This window comes from Lepidochelys kempii, chromosome 18, assembly GCF_965140285.1.
Source record: "Lepidochelys kempii isolate rLepKem1 chromosome 18, rLepKem1.hap1, whole genome shotgun sequence".
Taxonomy (NCBI): domain Eukaryota; kingdom Metazoa; phylum Chordata; order Testudines; family Cheloniidae; genus Lepidochelys; species Lepidochelys kempii.
The window spans coordinates 12080771-12101192 of NC_136397.1; the positions used below are offsets into that span (position 1 = coordinate 12080771).

Sequence of the window (20422 nt, forward strand, 5' to 3'; positions counted from 1 at the left end):
GTTAAATCAGGCAAAGTGAGTTATTCTGCCATCTGCAGGCCACTAAATTATGTTGCACAGCTGGTATAGGTGTGTGTGTTGGGGGCAGGATAAACTAGAAACTATTCATGCAGTAACTGAGTAACTAAACAAATGGAATAGTGTACAAACCTGTCACTTATTTGCACAAGTAGCAAGCAGTTTCCTGTCCATGATCGTTAGATGTTACATAAAGCAGGTCTGTTGATACAGGTAACTAATAAAAATAAATGATCCATCTGCACTGACATGGGCACTAAATTGTGTCAAAGGCTTAAAAACATTTGAGGAGGTAGGGAAACTATCTATCAATAGTATAAAAAATAACTTTGATATAAAACTGTACTGTAAATACTCTTTCTCCCAAACTATTCTGTACCACACAGGACTGGAACTCCCTTCTCTGAAAAATTCATACATGTTACATAGCCACTGACTGTTTTTATAAGAAAAAAATTTATATGCCCAGTTTTCTCTTGAGACAATGCTGGCAGCTACCGGGACGTATCTTTTTTCACAGTTAACAATACCAGTTTCTTTCAAATAAAAAAAAAAAAAAAAAAAAGGCAAGCGAGACTGTAGTAGGGTCAAAAAAATTCCAGCAAAAGTATTTAAGATCTGTGAAAATACATTTAACGCTCTAGCTAAATGCTGCCTTTGTTTGAAAAGCGCATGTCTCTAAAACAACTTGTCTTATAAACCTGTCTGGCCGGTCAGGCAGTCCTACACACTACTACTTCCCTCCTCTTCCTTACCCTCAAGCAGATCTGGATGAGGAGCATTCTCTTGTGCCAATAGAAAACAATTTTAAAAAAAACAAACAAAAAACCAAACACATTTTGCATCCTGGGTTAAACCACAAAGAGTGCCGGTAACGTGTTCTTGACTTGTCCTTGTTCACAGAACCATTGTTAAAAACAGTCTGAGTGTGTGGAGATGAATCTCATTTTATTTCCCATGGCTGAGTTCTCCATGGAATTCCATGGTAACACCTCACAAAAGAAAACATTTTTTAAATGGGTGCTTTTTAGCAGTGTTTGTATTAGTGGGGTGAAAACAGTAAATGATCTAAACAGGTTTTCTCATCTCTTATTTTTATTATTTAATTTCATTTTGTATCCGTTTAAAAACAAAGCCAATTTTGAATTAATTTGTTACTGATATTATTTTCAAAGCATTCATTAATTTATTTTCTGCAAATTGTTGGCATTTCTGGTAGAAATGGTTTCAGGTTTTTTAGTTTTAATCAGATTGTATGAGCTCCCTCCCCTTACTTTAATTTTATGGTGATGTGCACAAAAAGGGTTAACGGTGGAAAGGTTAGCCTTCCCCCTCACTTCAGGAGGCCAGTAAAGCTGGTCAGGGAATGACATTTGTTTCATGACAACTTTCAAGGTTTAGACATTTGTTTTCATTGTGCACTGGGTTTTGCAAAATGAAATTGTGATGAAATGTCTGTTTTTAGAGTAAAAAGTTGGGTTTTCAATCTCTCTCTGATCCATCCTGAACCTGTGAAATTTTTCCATCAACTTTTGTTTTCCCTACATGTTTTAGATGACAAAGTGGCAGTTTTTGACCCCCCCAAAAATGTAGTCAAAAAGTGTATGACCAGCACTAGCAACCAGTTCTCTAACATCTCTCTGCATTCTCATATTACAGTCACTCTCCTGTGATTCTCCTGTACTTATCCACGTGCTGCTCTCTACAGTTGAGGAGCTTGCCTTGTTCATTCTATATGCCCCATTCCCTCCAGACACAGACTATTCCTTTCCTGCCATCTCTTTAGCGTATGACATTAGCTTGACATTCTCTATCATTAAGAGCCCATTTTGAATTAAAGAAGTTAGTTAGTTCAGTTAGTTAGATGCTGTGTTACCACATTAACACTGATTCTATAATTAAAGACAATGGGGTCCTTCCCATCAGTGTAACAGAGCAGAATTCTCCTCTGAGAATCAAGCAGCTCATAGACATAGTTGAGCTCCTGCGGGTTTGCTTTCCCTTCTGCTGGAAATTTTCTGCCTTCTGCGCAAGCAAAAATTCTACAAGCCTCTTGAAGCAGACACTGCAAAATGCTTAGCAGGAAAAGGCACAATTGGCAACAGCATTCCCTCCCCCCACCCCACCAGCTCAAGATACCTCCAGAGCGATATGAGCCAGTTGACCCTGGGGCCTGCCTCATACCGGAGCTGCTACCTTACTCTGAATTAAAGAAGCTCACAGATCTAATCATTGCAGTAAGCAAAAGATGAGCTACAAGAAACTATTTCAGAGCTTCATATAACTCTCCGTTTTAGGTACAGACATTTTACATAGATGTCAAATGGATGCAATAATGGCTGACACAGAGATCTACTGCTCATTTAATGATTTTCCTCAGGACTTTAAAGAATTTAAGGGCAGACTATATGGCAAGAACTTCGGAGTGGCTTGAAATCCCAGACGGTGAGATTACTATGCATGTGGATTCTTAAGACTCTGACAATACACCTTCTCTTGAATTCGATTAGCTGGATTTGGTAAGTTCTATGCTAATGAAGAACTGCATGAAAAGCGAATCTGAGCAATATTAATCACTTGTTCTCCTTTAAACCTGCGTAAAGTGTGGAGGCAAAGAGCCTGAAAAAGAAGAAGAGAACTATCTGAATTCTTATTCCTATTGGTGAACTGGCATTTCCTAGTGACATTCCAAAAACTTATTAAAGCATCATGACTCACACAGATGTTAAAAACTAGTTAGTACGAATATCATCTTTTTGCGTCAGACTGCATATTACTTGCATTGGTTGTACGTCTTATCTCTAGAAGAATCCAATGGTTTTATGGACCATCATGTCATAGACATCCAGGAAAGACAGAGGAAACTCCTTCAAAATCCTCTGAGATGTGGCTATGCTATTTATTGCAACTGAATGTCCTTTCATAAATCAACTTCTGTGAAATAAAGGCACTAGCTTTAAATTCCAGTGTATGCTGGTGTTACTTGTGTTGGCCTTCAATCTAAGGCTAGGATTTATCCATTTTTAGTTACCCTGTGTTATTGCTTTTTAGTTTTTGAGCTTGTGTGTCTGTCTATCTGTCTGCCTGTGAGAGAGAGAATTTCATGGAGAACACACACTCCCGTTAATATTATAAAGCATTTCACTCAGACGACGTTATTCACTCAACCCTAGTTGCTACCACTTGATCCCTATGTACATATATCTTGTTTTGACTACTGATGACAACAATGCATTTAAATGTGTGCAACAGGTATTTTTCTATTGATAATATAGTGAAGAAGGCACGCCTATGCTTCTTACTATAACCAGGGAGCTTTAAACCTCCAAACTTTAGGCTGATGCATCAAGAAGTTAATATGTGGTGTTCGAACAATGAGCCTCTGAGTCTACTGCTATAGGAAAGCTTGTACAAGATGTTGCAATCTAGGAAGATGCTGCATAAGCAGAAACAGAGAGCAGCAAGTTAAAATGTACATACCTTTTTCTCCCAAAGTAAATCTATCTAGTTAGAAAGACAGATCTAATGAGGTGTTGTGTGCACTGGCTTACCTTGAGGTCTAGAGGCAGTTTGTTGGACGTGAAGACACTCAACTTTATCTGTGGCACACTGATTTTAAGATTTTCAAAGTAGTATCGCTTCTGGGCCCCACCTTGATCAACGGTCTTTTCATGGAGGTTTTCATCATACTTTTCAACCTCTGCTATCAAAGCATAACATAGGAATAAAAATCAGGTAATTACGAAAGTATACAAAACTATGAATGTGTATTTTATAAATAGTTCTGAGCTTTCTTAGCTGAAGATTACAAAGGGATTCAGCTTGTAATGTTTGAATCGAGACTTTCCCATGATCGGTGGCATTTCAACCTAGAGTGTTCATGTGGACTCATCTCTACTCAATAAATCTGCCTCTGATGGAGGAGAAACCTCACAGTTTAGTGCTTTCATCTCAAACCTTGATTCCTTACTTGTAGCTAGTTAATACAAATTATGGCACTCAGACACCTAACTTGTGACCTCATACCTTAGTCTTCAGTCAGTAGGTTTGCTGCCACTTCTAATTTGTGTGTACTGAGGAAGACAAAGTAGTACACAAATATCTTATAACTACACAACCTTCCCTGTGCGTTTTGAGACACAGTCTATTAAGGGAGCTACATTTAGAAAAGTAAATATGAAGTTTGGCAGTCAAATAAATCTGTTCTTTTTGCTTCCTTCATACTTTCTTATATGTCGACGTTTTGAAATAATGTATTAAGTACTTGACATTGATAATGAGTTTAGGCTTCTTGCCCCAACTAGAATGGAAATTGAGAAAATCTCTACAAAAAATATTAAAACCTGTCTCAAATAGCACCTTGTCCGGTTCTGTCAATAGACTAGCTATTACCAGAGTATGGTGAGGGGGCAAAGAAATAATTTTCTATTTAAAAAACCCCTTATATGAAAATACTGGGGAACAGACAGTGATAGCTACAGGCTAATATATTCAGTGCTGAGGCAGGGGGAAGGGGAAACCCCGACATCAGCCCCCGCCTCCCTCCCTGGGCTCTCTCCACAGCACTCCCTCACACTCACACATATACACACACACCTGCCTCTGATCAACAGCACGAGCATTCCACATGAATGGTTTGCTGTGTGTCCCGGAGCAGATCAGCACACCACACAAAGGCTGTCAGAAACAGTCCTTTGAAAGGGGAGGGGCACATGTCTCCAGGGCAGCAGAGTTCAAAACAATGAGCAGAGTGGTCACTTGAGGCATTATGGGACAGCTCTGGAGGCCAATTACAGTGCAGAAAGCAATCAAGTGTCTACACCGGTAATAGAGCACCGGAGTGTCTGTGCAAATAGTCTTACGACTCTCGTCGAGGTGTTTTTTTTGCAGCGCTGCAACTGAGGAGTTTCTGCGCACAAAGTGGCTTGGCAGTGTGAGCACAAAGAGCTGCTTTACTGTACAGAAACCTGCCAGTGTAGACAAGCCCTCAGGCAGAGATGTGTTAAATGGATCATGTGGGAAAATGAAAATAAAATCAAAACTCCAGAGAATATACGCCAACTGATTCAAATGATTAGCAAAGTCAGTGTGACTCACTGAGCTTCCACAAATATTACACAGCTTGTTTAAAGCATCAAACAAGAAAAAGATTCCCAAAATAACAAAGGAAGATTACTAGAACTAAAGGAGATTAAGTATGCCCTTGTTGCCAAGAAGACTAATGGCATTTTGGGCTGTATAAGTAGGGGCACTGCCAGCAGATCGAGGGACTTGATCATTCCCCTCTATTCGACATTGGTGAGGCCTCATCTGGAGTGCTGTGTCCAGTTTTGGGCCCCACACTACAAGAAGGATGTGGAAAAATTGGAAAGCATCCAGTGGACGGCAACAAAAATGATTAGGGGACTGGAACACATGACTTATGAGGAGAGGCTGAGGAAACTGGGACTGTTTAGTCTGCAGAAGAGAAGGATGAGGGGGGATTTGATAGCTGCTTTCAACTACCTGAAAGGGGGTTCCAAAGAGGATGGATCTAGACTGTTCTCAGTGGTAGCAGATAACAGAACAAGGAGTAATGGTCTCAAGTTGCAGTGTGGGAGGTTTTGGTTGGAAATTAGGAAAAACTTTTTCACTAGGAGGGTGGTGAAGCACTGGAATGCGTTACCTAGGGAGGTGGTGGAATCTTCTTCCTTAGAGGTTTTCAAGGTCAGGCTTGACAAAGCCCTGGCTGGGATGATTTAGTTGTGGATTGGTCCTGCTTTGAGCAGGGGGTTGGACAAGATAACCTCCTCAGGTCCCTTCCAACCCTGATATTCTATGATTAGTTTGCCAACCAACAAAAATAATTTAAGTAGCTCCAGCAAGAAATAGGTTTCTTTTCCATAGTTCAGAATCGCTCCTGACCTCAGTTACATTGATTGTCTCAGGGGAATTCTGGGACAGATTGCGGTGAAATTTGTTACTTTGGAAAGAGAATCTCCTTTTTGCTCTGGAAGAAATTTCTATAGCATGTTGACATATGCAATATGTAAATACCAAGCAGGCTGAAAAGCAAACTGCAGAGACTTTTTGTTCCCCTTTATGGATTCCTTACAATGAATCAAGATGACCTCAAAGACTTTTCTTTTTTCCCCAAATGGAAATAATACTTCACATCTGGAATAAATGTATCCTCCCTCTTATTTCTGGAGGATACAGACAAACTTTTTGGAGGACCTCAACTGTGGTATAAAATAAGGCAGTATCCTTAGCTTCAATTTCTTCCACCCTCAAGCTGAGGGGGAAAAGGATACAGTTTCAGTCTTTGCCTCCCTCACTTCAGTTTGGGGAAGACAGGAGGTGAGAAACAGCTCAGTTACCCCCTCAAGTGACTATTAGAACCTCTAAAGATCTTCTTCGGACCTCCAGAAAAGAGAACAATTTCCAGTATTTCAAATACAAATGATACAAGCTGCTTCTTTCTTTCTTTCTTTCTAGAGCTCATGAGACCATCTTTATAAATCATAAAGCATTTCTAATTGTTTTGTCATATACATTTAAGCACTTACCAAGTTTAACCACATTTTGTCTGCACCTTTAATGTCTCTTAGTGAGATCTAGTTTGTATGCAGACTGTGATCTCTTTACAGCAAAGAACCAATGAGAAACAAGGAAACAAGAGAGAGCACAAGCAATGCAGTAAACTGAGAGGAAGGACAGTCCAGTTGTTAGGGTACTAGCTTGAGAGCTAGGAGACCAAGTTTTAATTCTTTGCTCTACCAGAGGCTTCCCATATGACTCCAGGCAAAGTCATTCAGTCTTTTTGTGCCTCGGTTCCCCATCTGTAAACAGGGGATAACAACATTGCCCTATCTCACAGGTAGAATTACATTCAAGATTGTGAGGCACTCAGCTACTAGAGTGGGCTTGTCTGCACTTGGAAATTTACAGAAATAGCTATTCTGGAATAGTTGTTTTGATATGTTTGTAGAAGTGTATCCACACAGGGATTTATCCCAAATTAATTATTCCAGATTATACCAAAATAATTATTCCAGAACTGCTATTTCAGCAAATTTCCAAATGTTGATAAGCCTCAAAATAGATAGATGCCTCTCTAACCCTCCTAAGAGATTAAAACATTCCAAGGTCTGTTTTGCTTCAACTAAGAGCAAGAAACCTTTTTATTCCACTTAAAGCCATGGGTATGGATGTCACAAGTTAAGAGGTCGGGGCAGCCAAAAAGTTTTCTGAATTAACTAAGAGGAAGTGTCGCAGGAACAAATGAATGGAGATCCAGTCGCTAGCCTTGAGTTTGTTTAATAAACAAAATTGCCAAACAAAGTGGTTGGCTAAATAACAACATTTCTTTTACCCTAGTTCAGCTGAATCCAGATACAGGAACTGAAGAGGAATATTAAACTTCTTCCCATAGGGACTCAGCTCAACTGTGCACGGGACAATAAAATGTTCTATGAGTCATTCCCCAAATCTTGGAACAAACACTGCACAGTATGTAAGCTGCTATTGACACATCTTAGCTTTCCAGCTTTTTACAGTGGAAGTTTTCAGGCTGTCAAAGGCTTTCAAGTTAACAGTGGAAATTGCCAGGCATTTTGAACTAATTTTGTATGCAGACAACAGGGATACAATAAAACCTGCATACTGTGGAACTGACCTTGTAACTTTATACTGTACCTGATTCCGAGTGATCATAGCCAAAGAAACTCAATAGTTTCAGGAGTAGTTTCTCCTCAATTTGGATTGTGAACCTCCGAGCTGTGATCATCAGATGCTACAGAGATAAATATATCTCAATTTACTTTGTGAACAACAGAAATAATTCTCCATCTACTCTCATTAACAATAAAAAATCTATTGTAACTTGACACAGTTCTTTTATTCATAGGGTTTCATAATACAATTCCCATTGTCAAAATGTCTTGGGCCCTTCCCCCCTCCCCCTACAGTTACAAGAAATCTGCAGTAAATTGTATTTGGTTAGTTCTTGTAACTATCTGTGCTTAATTACGAAATGTTAAAATTGCAGAGTTATTACCGTCCAAGGAACTCTGACATTGCAATCAGCTATTTTTCAAATATGTCCAAATTAATACAGACTTACTTTGAAGGTTTAAGTTTCATACTGGGCCTTAAGAACCAACCTAGTTTTCTTACTGCTGTGTAGGCTAGGATTAGTAAATAATGTTATATATAACTATTAACATTTGTAGTTATGCTTCTAAATTAGGATTGATGCTACAAGGTGGAAGCTGTTCATCACAAGGACCACGGGAAAAAAAATTCACGTTATATACATTATGTAAAGCATGGAACAGTTGATCCTGCCCATTCATTATGGTAGGTGGGGTCTCTCAGTTCTCTGAGGCAACAGCTAGTGGGCCTGAAGGCTAGATTCCTAGACTTGAAGCACTAAAGGTTTGGTCTAATTTGGCAACTTCTGCAATTCCATGTACTGTTATAATATGCAATATTCTTCAGATGACTAATTAAATTCAGGACCTTATTGTCATTCTTGATGGTGTCGGGGTGGAATTTAAAGATATTAACTTTTTTTTTGGAGACTAGCAGAAGATAATCCTAGGGTCCTGGTCAGTATTTTCTCCCTTAATAAATCAGCTTCTAAAATTTAACAGAGAACTATTAAAGAAAGTTAAATGGCTCCCACATTTGCCCATACTGTCACCACACTGTCGTCAACCGCAATGTACTTTAGGATACTTAGAGCATCAAAGGTCTGAATGAGAAAGGTCCTCTCAGCCACAAAAAGCTAGTACATCTGCACATTTGATTTAATTTAGACTACTTACAGATTAAAAACTAGGAATAGGTAAAAACAAACACTCTTAATAAACACTATGACATTTGAATGCTACAGTCAAACTTGATTACCTTGTATATATCAGTTAGTGCATTCTTACTGGGAAATTTCATTGCATTTAATTGCACTGCAGGGCCTGTCTCAATTGCTTCATTTTCACTGATTTGGGGGGTCAGAAAGAGCATGAAAGGCTGTGTTGTGCCAATGAGCTGATTATCCACCTGCAGAATTAACAAGAAAGCAGAAGAATGTGACAACTCTTCAGCATAGATAATGAAATCTAGGCTCTCTTTTTAAATTGAAAGATAAAAGTTTGCAAAAGGGGTGGGGTTGTTTATGTCTCGCGAATAGCAGACACACAGAACACACTATGCACATTTTATTTTTCTTACTCATTAAAATCCTTCCACAAGTGTTCAAAAATACCTCTCCTTTACCAGTGTTGTTACAACTAGCAACATATACAAATGTGCATGAGTATCTTGAAATGCTAGACACCATTAGGTAGTAGAAAATGGATCCTTAAAAAGCTCAACAAGTTTGATCTGAATTTTTAAAGGCATAAATCATAAAGCATTTATTGACAAAAAGATATGCAGAATTAAATTGCTTCCCAATTTTAAGTCTGCTTATGATACCCACCCTTTTTCAATTTACATATGATATTCTACAAAAACACAGTTGTCATTAAGAGAACTTACATCTTACAAATGGGCTTAGAAATACTTGGAAGGGTTTCATTTTCTCAAAAATGAGGCCAAATTGGACAGATTGGTTTCTGAGCCATGAATATGAAACACCACAATGGACGAGTAGTAAAGTGGCACCCCCTAAAGGCCAAGCCCTAAATTCCCCCCCACTCAGGCAAAACACCATCTGAATAGAAACTGCAAGAATGTCTCTAAGCTTCTGTCCTACACTGACCTATGTATGGTACTATACGTACCACTGCTACCATCTTCAGTGCTTGATTATTCAGCTACAGCACCTGATGATTTTTGTAGAATAGTGAACAGAATGGGGAGGAAGTTTTTTGCAACGTTTATGCACATTACAAAGATTTTGACTTATACAACAGCGAAAATTAAAAAGGAATGGAAAGACTAAAGCAATAACTAGATTAGTGTCTCAACTACAGGTATATGACAGAGGACAATGAAAAAGCACAGGTGCAAAACATTACCTCTGGATCTGCAATCAAACAAAAAAAGAGGAAAGATTAGACTGAATGCTAATGTTTTACCTGATTGATTTAGGGTAGTGAACAGACATTTTGATCAGGTATTAGAGCAAAATTCTTCTCTTATAAGAAGGTGACCATGACACCTTTAATGTTGATATGCTGCAGACCAGACCTGGGCTTTTATTGTTTCATCTGAAACACATCACCTGTCCCTAAGCATTGTAAACTGCACAACAAATCACTTATTTGTTTATTTTACTTTATTACGTATAGACAGAACTTTATTACGTATAGACACAAACATCCTTTGCATCCTTACATAAGTTATGAAAATAAATGCACAAATTTGTTCCAAAAATAATTACCTGTACATCCTGTATACTGAGCTCAAGCACCTGACTGGTTGATAATTGTGTGTAGTGAACATTAATTCCAGTGAGGCTTGCAAATACCAGCTCTTCAGGGATTTTGTTAACTAAAGATAATCCTATTCCACCTTCTAATTTCACTAGCACCTGAAAACACAAAAACAATTTAAAAAAATTCTAGACACACACACTCACTCTGTTGGCCAATGCATTTACTTAACTGTTTTAAAAATATTCTCATTGCTAGCCAAGTCTTCAAATACATACAGAGGTCCTAAACTATACAAGCTTGTGTGACAAGCTGAATGACTTGCTATTTTAACTGCTGAAATTCAGTTTAGAATTTGGGGTTGTAACACGGGAAAAAAAACAGAGTAAGAGGTCTGAACAGTGATAAAGATTTATAAAGGACAATATTGTACGCACCCCTCCTTCACGGTAAAAAATAAAGGCCTATCAGTTTTATTATCTTACTTCCAATTCCTGATCTGTGTCTGGATTTTTTAACTTGCGCAGATCTTGTTCCGTAACTGGAAGTTCACCTCCTTCACACGATAAACGATCATTTCTACGTTGGTTAAAATCTGTTATCTAAAACAAAATGAACTACTAAGAAGCTTTTTCTTATTTATGTACAAGAAAAAAAATCAAGTGTACATTGCCTATATATGGCAGGACATAAGCTTTAAACTAAAAAATACAATGGCAACACTTCTGATCAAATCTGAAACCAATTCTATATTACATGAGATTTTTTTCCCCTTCATGCTATTACAAATTAATACTATGCTCCTCTACCTTTCTTTTGCATAAGAATTTACAGCTGCATTTTTAAATCATCCAAAATATTCCATACATTATAGAAACATCAGAACGAAAATTAATGATGACACTGCATCCAGAATTTATGAATAACTTTCACCTGAAGAACCCGAGTTGGCCCATCTGGGACAACTCTGACTGCCAGTACTCCTGACCCAGGCCTCATCTTCTGGTTTATAAACTGCTGTTCAGGCGGAATGGGCCCCAAAAGCTCTAGAGACGTATCAGGACCAAGAACCACTTCAGCTCCATCACACAAACCTGATATTCCCCCTTTTGCCTAGAAAAAAAAATAAATTAAAAGCACAAAGTCGAAACACTGAAATGATACAGAAGGGCACAGATAATGGTGTGTGAATACTTTAATTTTAAAATGTATTTCAAAATCACTTCTCTTCTATAGCTCAAGCTATTTCAATCAACTGAAAATGTATTTAATTTTTTTCTCTCTCTATTTATGCAGCTGGAGAAAAGAATCCACAATTGATTTGAGCAGATGGGCAGTTAGGCCAACTGTAAGATTCAGACAGCACAGGTGTAAGAGAGGAAGGCTGCCACAGAAGTTGTATTTTATGTTACTAGAGTTTCTGGTAAGTGAATGTCAACAATTGGCATGGTTAAAAAAAGTTGTCTGGGTCCATGATTAAACATTCACCTTGCATCTTCAGACCTGAGAATGGGATCAAAGCCCTGCTCAAAGTGAGTGAAAGTTCTTCTTAAAAGGTATTCTGCAGAGGAACAGAAATGTTCTCGGATCTATTTTCTCATCTTTTATAATAGATCCAGAGTTAAGCCAAGTACACTATGACCGTCACTTGTTAAAAAGAGACTGACATCACTATGAGTTAAGTCTTAATAGTGGAACCTCTATTTCTTTGGTTACGTCAAACTGTCAAGAGAGGAACATGCTACCACCACCAATATGCAGCTAAGGCTGGATTGTCCACTATAAGAGGAATGTCCTAGCTTCTCGGTTTCCACAGTATACACAGATGTTACATCAAAGCAATTCCAATGTACTGCATAAATACACCACATGAAGGATGTATACAACTTGCATGTATATATTACAGGCATGCCACAATGCACATGGAAAGTCAATATAACGTTGTGGAAATAACATTTTGAAATTTAGTATCTTGCCAGATTGTATGTGTTTTTTTCCCCTGAAGAAGACAAAAAAACAATAAGACCATACTGAGGATTGACGGCTTGCTAATTTTTTTTTTTAGTTATTAAACAAAGTTAGTGGAGTCATAAAAACAAGAAAGTCCAGAAACCTGTAAACACAGGGTTAATTCATATGGTTTTAAAAAAAGATTTCTCCAGTTTAAAAAATAGTTTTGAATATGTGCTCTTGGATTGCAAACTTGCACAAGTTTCAGCACAATGAAAATTTTGTTACCCGAGTTTGGTTTATAAGGAAAGCAACAGGAAAATGGATGGCAAAGGGGACTGACTATGGTCTATAGAGCCTTCTAATGAAAGACAGATTAATAGTGGCTGAAACTCATCACAAACCGCTTGATGGCCAAAAGGAAATCAATTTGATGCTTTCAGTCTAGCTCCCAAAGGACACACCTCCACATCATAAATATATCAGATTGAGAGACTGGCATTCTTGTTGGTGGTCTCAGCCGAGAGGCTAAGAAGTGAATGAACACCGAGACTGAGTTACACTTTTATCTCAAGAAAAATCTCTTAAGATCAGGATTGAATCACATTGGCAGGGGCAACGTGGGAGTGTTTCACCACTGCTGTCCTTTCTCTCTCTCTCCCCTAGAGATAGAGGACTTCAATCTCCAAGATTCTCAACCTTGCACCTTACAAGCATAGCATTCACATAAGCTTCACCAGAACAGAACTGCAGATCGTCTTAAAACACATTAAAAATATTTTCCTTAATTTTTATCCTCTCTGCTTGTAACAAAAAAGAGATTTGTCTCAGGCTTGAAACTGGATCTTGACGGAATATTTCCTCCTCCATTGCATGTACATGCTGTTTTGTTATTATAGGATTAGTCATCAGCATGGCAGAACTGCTGGTGTTTTGTTTTGAATGAACAAACATAACTGAAGCAATTGTTTTGGAAAAAACAGCACATAAAAATTACATGGAATTTAGAAACAAGAAAAAAAGGCAGGTCAAATATAGGGCTCACAAATCTTGACAGTGTCCCTTTAACCACGGAATTCTGAATAGTGATGCTATTATCCTGTAACTTACAAATCCATTCCAGATGCATAATGTAACAGTCAGTCTTTGATCAAAGGGCTCACATAGCAAATACCATAGTCCCTCTTTACACTAAGTCAGGGTTGATTTTTATTGGTATAGCTTGCACAACACAGTGTCTTTGAACATCCTATTATAAAATATCAACTCATCACAATCATATTTATCACAAAAATCAAATCCTGTTTTCTACTGCAAGAGGTAGTATATGTACACAGAATATATCTTCTAATAAACTTTGTAAACAAGATACAGATAAGTATGAGTAAAACACAAACACATAGTAACAGCTACAAGAGATCATAAATATCAACAGTCTTTAACTTTCAGGGCCAGAGTTTCAAAACAATGTCTCACATTTCTGAGCACATACCCTGCATGCAGGCATCAAAATTTATCAGACGCAAATGTATGTGTTAGCTGTTTGAAAAGTACACGTACAAGTGTCACACAGAACGTAATAAAGCATGCATGACTGGAAACAAAGTTGAGGTATGAAAGTCATATGTCCTGATTGTCAGAAGTATGAGCACACACAACTCCAACTGACAACAGAGAGCTGTAGGTGCTCTGCATCTCTGAAAATCAGGCCCTTAGGCCAAAATTTTCAGATTGGGGTGCCTTAAGTTAGGGCACTCTATTTATTTATAACTCTATTTAGCATCTAAAATGTTGGTCTGATTTTTAGCAGTGATGTACAATTCTGGCTTATATGAACTTTCAGTGGATTTAAGTGCCTAACTGTGGTACCCAAGACTAAAAACTCTGGTTTCAGTTTTCCAATCCCTTTGTTTGCAAATCCACAAAGATAGGTTGCCTCATGTTTAATTAATTTTACCAATAAAAATATGTGAAGACAATTAAATTTACATCATGTGAATTCCTAGTGGAATCTTTGGGTTTTCCCCCCACCTCTTTCAAGGTTTGGTCTTTTAAACAAAGTTTGTAATACCACTAGCCCGTCTGATTTGGACACCAATCACCTCAGCCAGCAACCAAAACAAGTCAGATGCAGAATTAATACTGACCTGCACAACGAGGCCATGCATACCACAGGTTAACTTGCCATCTCGAAAACTCCACGTCTGAGTAGTACTGCGCCGTCGATCCGGCTTTCTCAGCATCAGGGGCTCATACCTGGGGGGGAAGGGGGGGGGGAGAAGTGAGACCCCAAAAATTTCCACGTTTAGATTCCATTGTTGGGAAGTTTTTAAATTAGTCACGCTTCCCTATTTTGTTCTATTCTGGCTTCCTCACCCGTAGCTCTTAAAAGTATTATTTCAATTTGCTCCCGGCTGCATTGCATTAACTGTCCATTTATTTAAGGGCAAAGGCAACCAACAAAAGAGATACAATACACATATGAAGACAAATAGTATTTAGTGCCTCTGTAAGGTTGACAGTCTTTAAGAATGAAGCACTCTATTTATCCAAAGGGACAGATAGCCCAAGTAGTGTTAGATGTATCTCTACCATGACCTGAAAAGAGCAATTTTGGGAGTGGGGGGATAATTCAATCCATGTGCCCTTTTAATATTTAGCCTTCCTGCTGTTCCAGGGCAGCCAGTCAGTGCCACTTGTGGAGGTGGTAGTTTTGGTGATGTAGACACTCCTTCTCAAGGAATTGTTCTGTGACAAAACACTTACAAGATGGTAACTTTTGGGTTTTACCAGCTCTGACTGGATTCAAACTGGTGATATAGCAATGGCAGGCTATGAATACAATTACTGATCCCTCAAGCCATCCAATAATCTAATTTAAACATCTTAGACTATTTAACTTTTGTAACTTTTTATAGTTGTACTCTTTTTTTGTTTTTAATCTGTAACAAGTAAATAGAATTCCTATCCAGAGACCTGTTATCTGTGACTGCAGCCAGGCCGGCAATATCTAAAATCATGGAGGACTCAACAGATCGAGGCGAAGAAGGCTTATTGGGGTTATGAGGAACTGAGGAACCTTCATGGCAAAGCATGCCGGTGCCAGTCATTCTCCAAAGTTGGGATCGCTTCCCTGGCTCCTGTAGCATATGCATAAAAGATTAAGTTGATCATAAATAATGCAGAGCAAACAATATATATTTATATTTAAATTACTGAATTCAGTAAGTGACGGTATTTGGAATGACTTTTACATATTCATGTTCACGGACCCGATATAAAATTCGGTGCTAATAGTACCTATTAAAGTCTACTGCAATTATCAATAGCCAATGAGAATACTTTGATATCAAATGTGCATAAATCCCACACATATTGGTAACTCTGAGGCTATTAGGCTACACAAACAAACAATACTGTTCAATAATGCTTCTATTTTCAAAACATGTGCTTTTATTTACATACACTTCTTAAAAAATTTGTAAAGAAATGATTGGCTTATTTACATTGCCATCTTCTTTTACAACAAAAGGACTTTTTGTCTGCAACTTCATCACCACCTCTAACTTCTCTCTTGGTCCTTTACTCTTCACTATAACCCTAGAGGCATCTCACCTCTAAATGTAACGTTTCTTACTACTTTTATTCTGATTACTCCTTTCTCTATCTCTGACCTTCATCTCTCTCCTGCATCAGTACATGAAGCTACTTGAATTTTCTTCAACAGAAGATCTCTAGTTTCTTTTCCTCAAATACGCTCACCTTTTTTTCTCTATCCACCCTCTTAATTTCCATACCTGGCTTCCCAGAAACCTCTGCTCTTCTATGCTTTTCTCAGAGCAAAAATATCTGCAAGACCCATATCCACATCTGTTACTATCCACTTCATTCTTCCTTTGATCTAGCAGTCTGCAATCATTTTCCTTAAACCCCTCATTGGATCATTGCCACTACTGTATTGTTGGCATCCAACAATCTCCTCTCCAGACTATCATTCCTCCAGTTTATAAGCGTGATCACCTCACTTAGTCTTTATTGACCTTTATCAATTCCCTTCTCCCAGTGAATACAAACTTCGTATCAACCAACTATTTTCAAATCTTTCAACAGCTTTGGCTCCTCTCACTCTCTGGACCTACCACACACTACTCCTCCTCCCTGTGCTCTCTTTTATTCTGCTGGGTCTGAGCTACTCTGATCTCCTCCTCCTTCACTATTAAATAATTAAAAAGTGCTATATAAGTGCTAAGTATCATTACTATCATAATGAAAGGATCTTTAATGACTTATTTCACCTATAACAGATTCTCTCTGTTCTCCATCTTACAGAGGCTATTAACCGTTACAAATCCAAACCTAAAACACAACATTTCCTCTGTTTCCTTCTCCCAACTCCCTTCAGCACTTACCCCAGCTCACTCTTTTATAGTCAGTCTATTATATTATGGACATGGCATGCTTTTTTAACAGAAAAGAAAATGTCTTGTAATACTAAATACACAACTAAAACAAACTATATATAATTAGGTAATATTTAGAGCAGCGTTCTAAAGTGTCTGTGTGACTAGGATCATACCGCAACAACATTCTTAGCAAAATACTGTTTCTGAACCCTCACTGGAGTCTCATACCTTCTTCTTTAGTATGACTCTCTGTGTCTTTGGAGAAACATCCAGGACAAGCTCTGCATAAGCAACATCTTTATTTGAAGCAACTGGCCTTCCAGTTCCCTCTTGCAAACTAGAATTGCGAGAAAATCCAACATGCATTCAGATACATTCCTATAAAAAGTGTCTGTCTCTTCTGAATACTGAGTCAGAACCATACCTAACTATTAACAGGACAACTTATGCTGGTCCTTCGCTAGACGTTATGCAAATTTAAGTCAGGTTACCCATGACACTATTTCCCCCCATTTTTGGAATCACGAGGGTAAACCATCAGCATGGTATTTATATTATTAAAAGTGTTGTGTGTCTAGAATTAGTAATAGGAGCTAAAAGTCCAACTCGGAGTTCAATTTGATAAGCAGATTAATGCTTCCATTGCTTACATTAATATTGGTAAGGCAGAATCAGCATTTTCATCAAAAGCTATCTTCAGTGTTCTATAGCTCAGTTACACAAGTGTATCTGGACTGAAATGCAACTAGTAAGTTACAAGCAATAGTTGCCCTGTGGCAGTGCTCTGAACCACCATGGGTAAGATCAAGTTTTCGATACATGTCCTGATCGTTCGTTCCCTTGGATAGCAGATATTGTGGTAACTGTGGATGCAGTAAGTTAAATCCCTAAGGGGCCACTACGTGAAATTAATAATGCTTAGCTCCTCATCTTTCAACAATTGGTTATACAGAGGAGATACTGATCAAAAGAAATCATATCCAGAAGAACTGGTAGACAACGTGCTCTGTACATGCACATGTGAACATCTTAAAATCCATTTAATATTTAGTTTACATTTTAACTAATCTTGGCTCAGTCATGACAATAAGCAACATATACGTGTAGCAACATCTTCCACCATAATCTACAGTAACAAAGATGTTATAAGAAGCCCTCGCTCAAAGATCAACTCCCCTCTCTTTGAGATATTCAGTGATCCTCAATTCAACTGGAGACATCACAAAGAGCAGATATCCTAGCTGAAGACACCAGGTCCTCATCTCACTTTTCTCAGAAATCAGTCCCCCACCCCTATCTTCCAGTGGGTCCCATTACTAACCTACCTCCCACCCATGTTTTCCACCATGATCTAATCTGGTATGGAACCAGATCTTTCTTTCTTCCACTGCTTCTCTGGCTGACAGTACTATAACTCTGTCTTTGTAATACCAGAAAAGACTCAATGCTCTACTATTAATGACAGCCTGAGGTTAAAAGAACTGAAAGACCAGAACTAATTAAAAGTAGAGATTCATTCTGACAGAAAAATTTAATCATGTAAGAAGCATCCCTCGTGCAGTACACGAGCTACTCTCTCAGTTTATGTGCCGTAAGTATTAATTTGTTTGGCAATACATAAAAAAATTAAGTATCACAAGACCATGCAAGATAAGCATCATATTACCAAATTTACAGACAAGCGAACTGAGACATTGTGAGGCAAAGTTATTTGCCCAGGTTCTCAGAAAAAGTCAGTGGCAGAGCAAGAAATGCAACCCTGGAATCCTGACTCCCAGTCTTCTTTTCTAACTAAGAGTCTCCTCTTGTTGACCCTGTAGCCAGCGTAAGTTTATCGGTATGTGAAATCCTTACACAGATAAGCACTGTATAACAGCAACAGTTTTAAAAAAGAACAGCTTCCACTGACGGCTGAATATTCACCACTTGCTTTCAAAGGCTATTTTCAATATAATATGAAAAGGATTTACCCTGAGAAAGTATACGTAGCAGCAATATAAATGAAATTTTCATAATAAAGCTGTTTGCCGTCTTGAAAGTCATTCATGCTGCAGGTAATTTCTGAGGAGCCTGCCCCTTTAACTGTCAGCATGATAAAAGGTGGCAGGGTGGGTTCATCCCATGCATAGTCCAAAGAAGTCATTGGCTTCACTTCAGTGCAGAGTCTGGGCTCTGCAACACCATGCTGAGTAAAAACAACTGGGACCTATAATAATGAAAGAAGACTTTAGAAAATGGTAGGTGTAAGTGAGTCAGGAGTCAGCTGCTATTGCCAGTGTAGTTCAGGGTTGTGATTTTCTAGTTTTTCAGCACGTTAGTTGCATTTTATAGGTCATATGTTATTTCCCTGATTTGACAAAAAATTATTCCATGCCATTTCAATTTTTGCTTCCTTCTTATGGTTTAAGAAATTTTATTCCTCCATACAAGTCTCACCATTAAAGTTTGTCTGATGATGAATGTTAAAATACTTTGCACTTGTAGAGTATCTTCCATCCAAAGCTCCCAATGCCTTCAGTCCTCTGGGAGATATTATTTTATATATAAGCAAGCTGAGGTATAGCTAAGTTAGATGACTTGCGAGGGTCACAACAATTCAGCATCAAAGCCTAAAATAGAACTGGGTAGCCCTGAATCTCAGTCTCCTATTCTAAACACAAAAGACATACTTCTTTGTAGGATAAAAATTGCAATTGCTGGCATGGAACTTAAATAATGCCTCACTTTAGGCATCTCCAGTGGATAGGGTATAGGACTGAGAATCAGGAGGCCTGGACTCTATTCCCAGCTATGCTATTAATGTGCTGTATGATACAGAACAAGTCATAAATCATCTAACACCTCCGTTTCCTCATTTGTGACAGTAATGATACCGATCCTCCTTTGTAAAAGAGCTTTGAGATCTATATATGAAAAAACACGTGCATGTTTTTCATGTATAGATGACGGTAAATAAATAAATAAATAAATAGATAGATAATTCAGTAAGATGATGCTTTCTAGTAAGAAGCTCAGTAACACTAACTTGTTCTGAAAACTAAAAAGATTTTAATGCTGACATATACAAATGCTTCTCATGATGTGAACTTTCCAATCACTTCACTAGGCAAACCGGTGCAGCTCTTTTACAGAATAGTTGAGAATACATCAAGTACACACAATTAAAATGGTTTTTACTTTTCAATGGATCTATAGCTCTTTACCTTAGAAAAATTGTCTATGCGAAAAGGAGGAGGTAACTGATCAGTGTCACCAAATGAAATGCGGTACGTGGCTCCTCGAAGGGTAATTTCAACTCGTAAAAAGTAACATTTTCCGAGAGTGTCTCTGCAGAACAACAACAAAACAGCACAATACATTTAAAGCATTCATAAACTGGAGCTATAAACTAGTTCCTAGGTCAGCATTGTGTAACCAATGCTGCATCAATTAGTCAAACAATTTCTGGAACAGCTTAGGCATATATTAAAAAGGTACAGTAGAAAAAAAATGTAATCTAATCCTCCAGCTATACAACTGGCTTGGGCAGGACTTCCCCAAGGTAAGTGCAATAATTCATTATTTCTTTTATGCAATTCTGTTTCGATTGTTAAATTGTGCCCATCACCATGGTATGTGTAAGCTAAATCATCTCCATGCTGATAAAATCCTTGGACTTTAACACTGTAGTACATTTCTCTCTCTCACACA

The 20422-nt window shown here is 38.1% G+C and overlaps 1 protein-coding gene across 9 annotated transcripts in view; it reads right to left on the minus strand.

The window, feature by feature from the left end:
• Nucleotides 1-20422, minus strand: part of VPS13D (vacuolar protein sorting 13 homolog D) — a 197564-nt gene that overhangs the window by 83510 nt on the left and 93632 nt on the right. For 8 of the 9 annotated variants that reach the window (XR_012155549.2, XR_012155551.2, XR_012155552.2 and 5 more), the window contains exons 53-63: nucleotides 19936-20059; nucleotides 18703-18938; nucleotides 16961-17069; nucleotides 15306-15469; nucleotides 14477-14585; nucleotides 11313-11492; nucleotides 10865-10981; nucleotides 10388-10537; nucleotides 8911-9060; nucleotides 7696-7792; nucleotides 3570-3721 (exon numbers count right to left, since the gene is read on the minus strand). Coding sequence is in view for 3 of the 9 variants with exons in the window: in XM_073316658.2 (XP_073172759.2) it covers nucleotides 3570-3721; nucleotides 7696-7792; nucleotides 8911-9060; nucleotides 10388-10537; nucleotides 10865-10981; nucleotides 11313-11492; nucleotides 14477-14585; nucleotides 15306-15469; nucleotides 16961-17069; nucleotides 18703-18938; nucleotides 19936-20059 (1588 nt within the window). In the remaining 6 variants the exon portion in view is untranslated. Of the gene's footprint in view, nucleotides 1-3569; nucleotides 3722-7695; nucleotides 7793-8910; nucleotides 9061-10387; nucleotides 10538-10864; nucleotides 10982-11312; nucleotides 11493-14476; nucleotides 14586-15305; nucleotides 15470-16960; nucleotides 17070-18702; nucleotides 18939-19935; nucleotides 20060-20422 lie in introns of those variants that run through there. The other variant, XM_073316659.2, reaches the window with a different exon arrangement.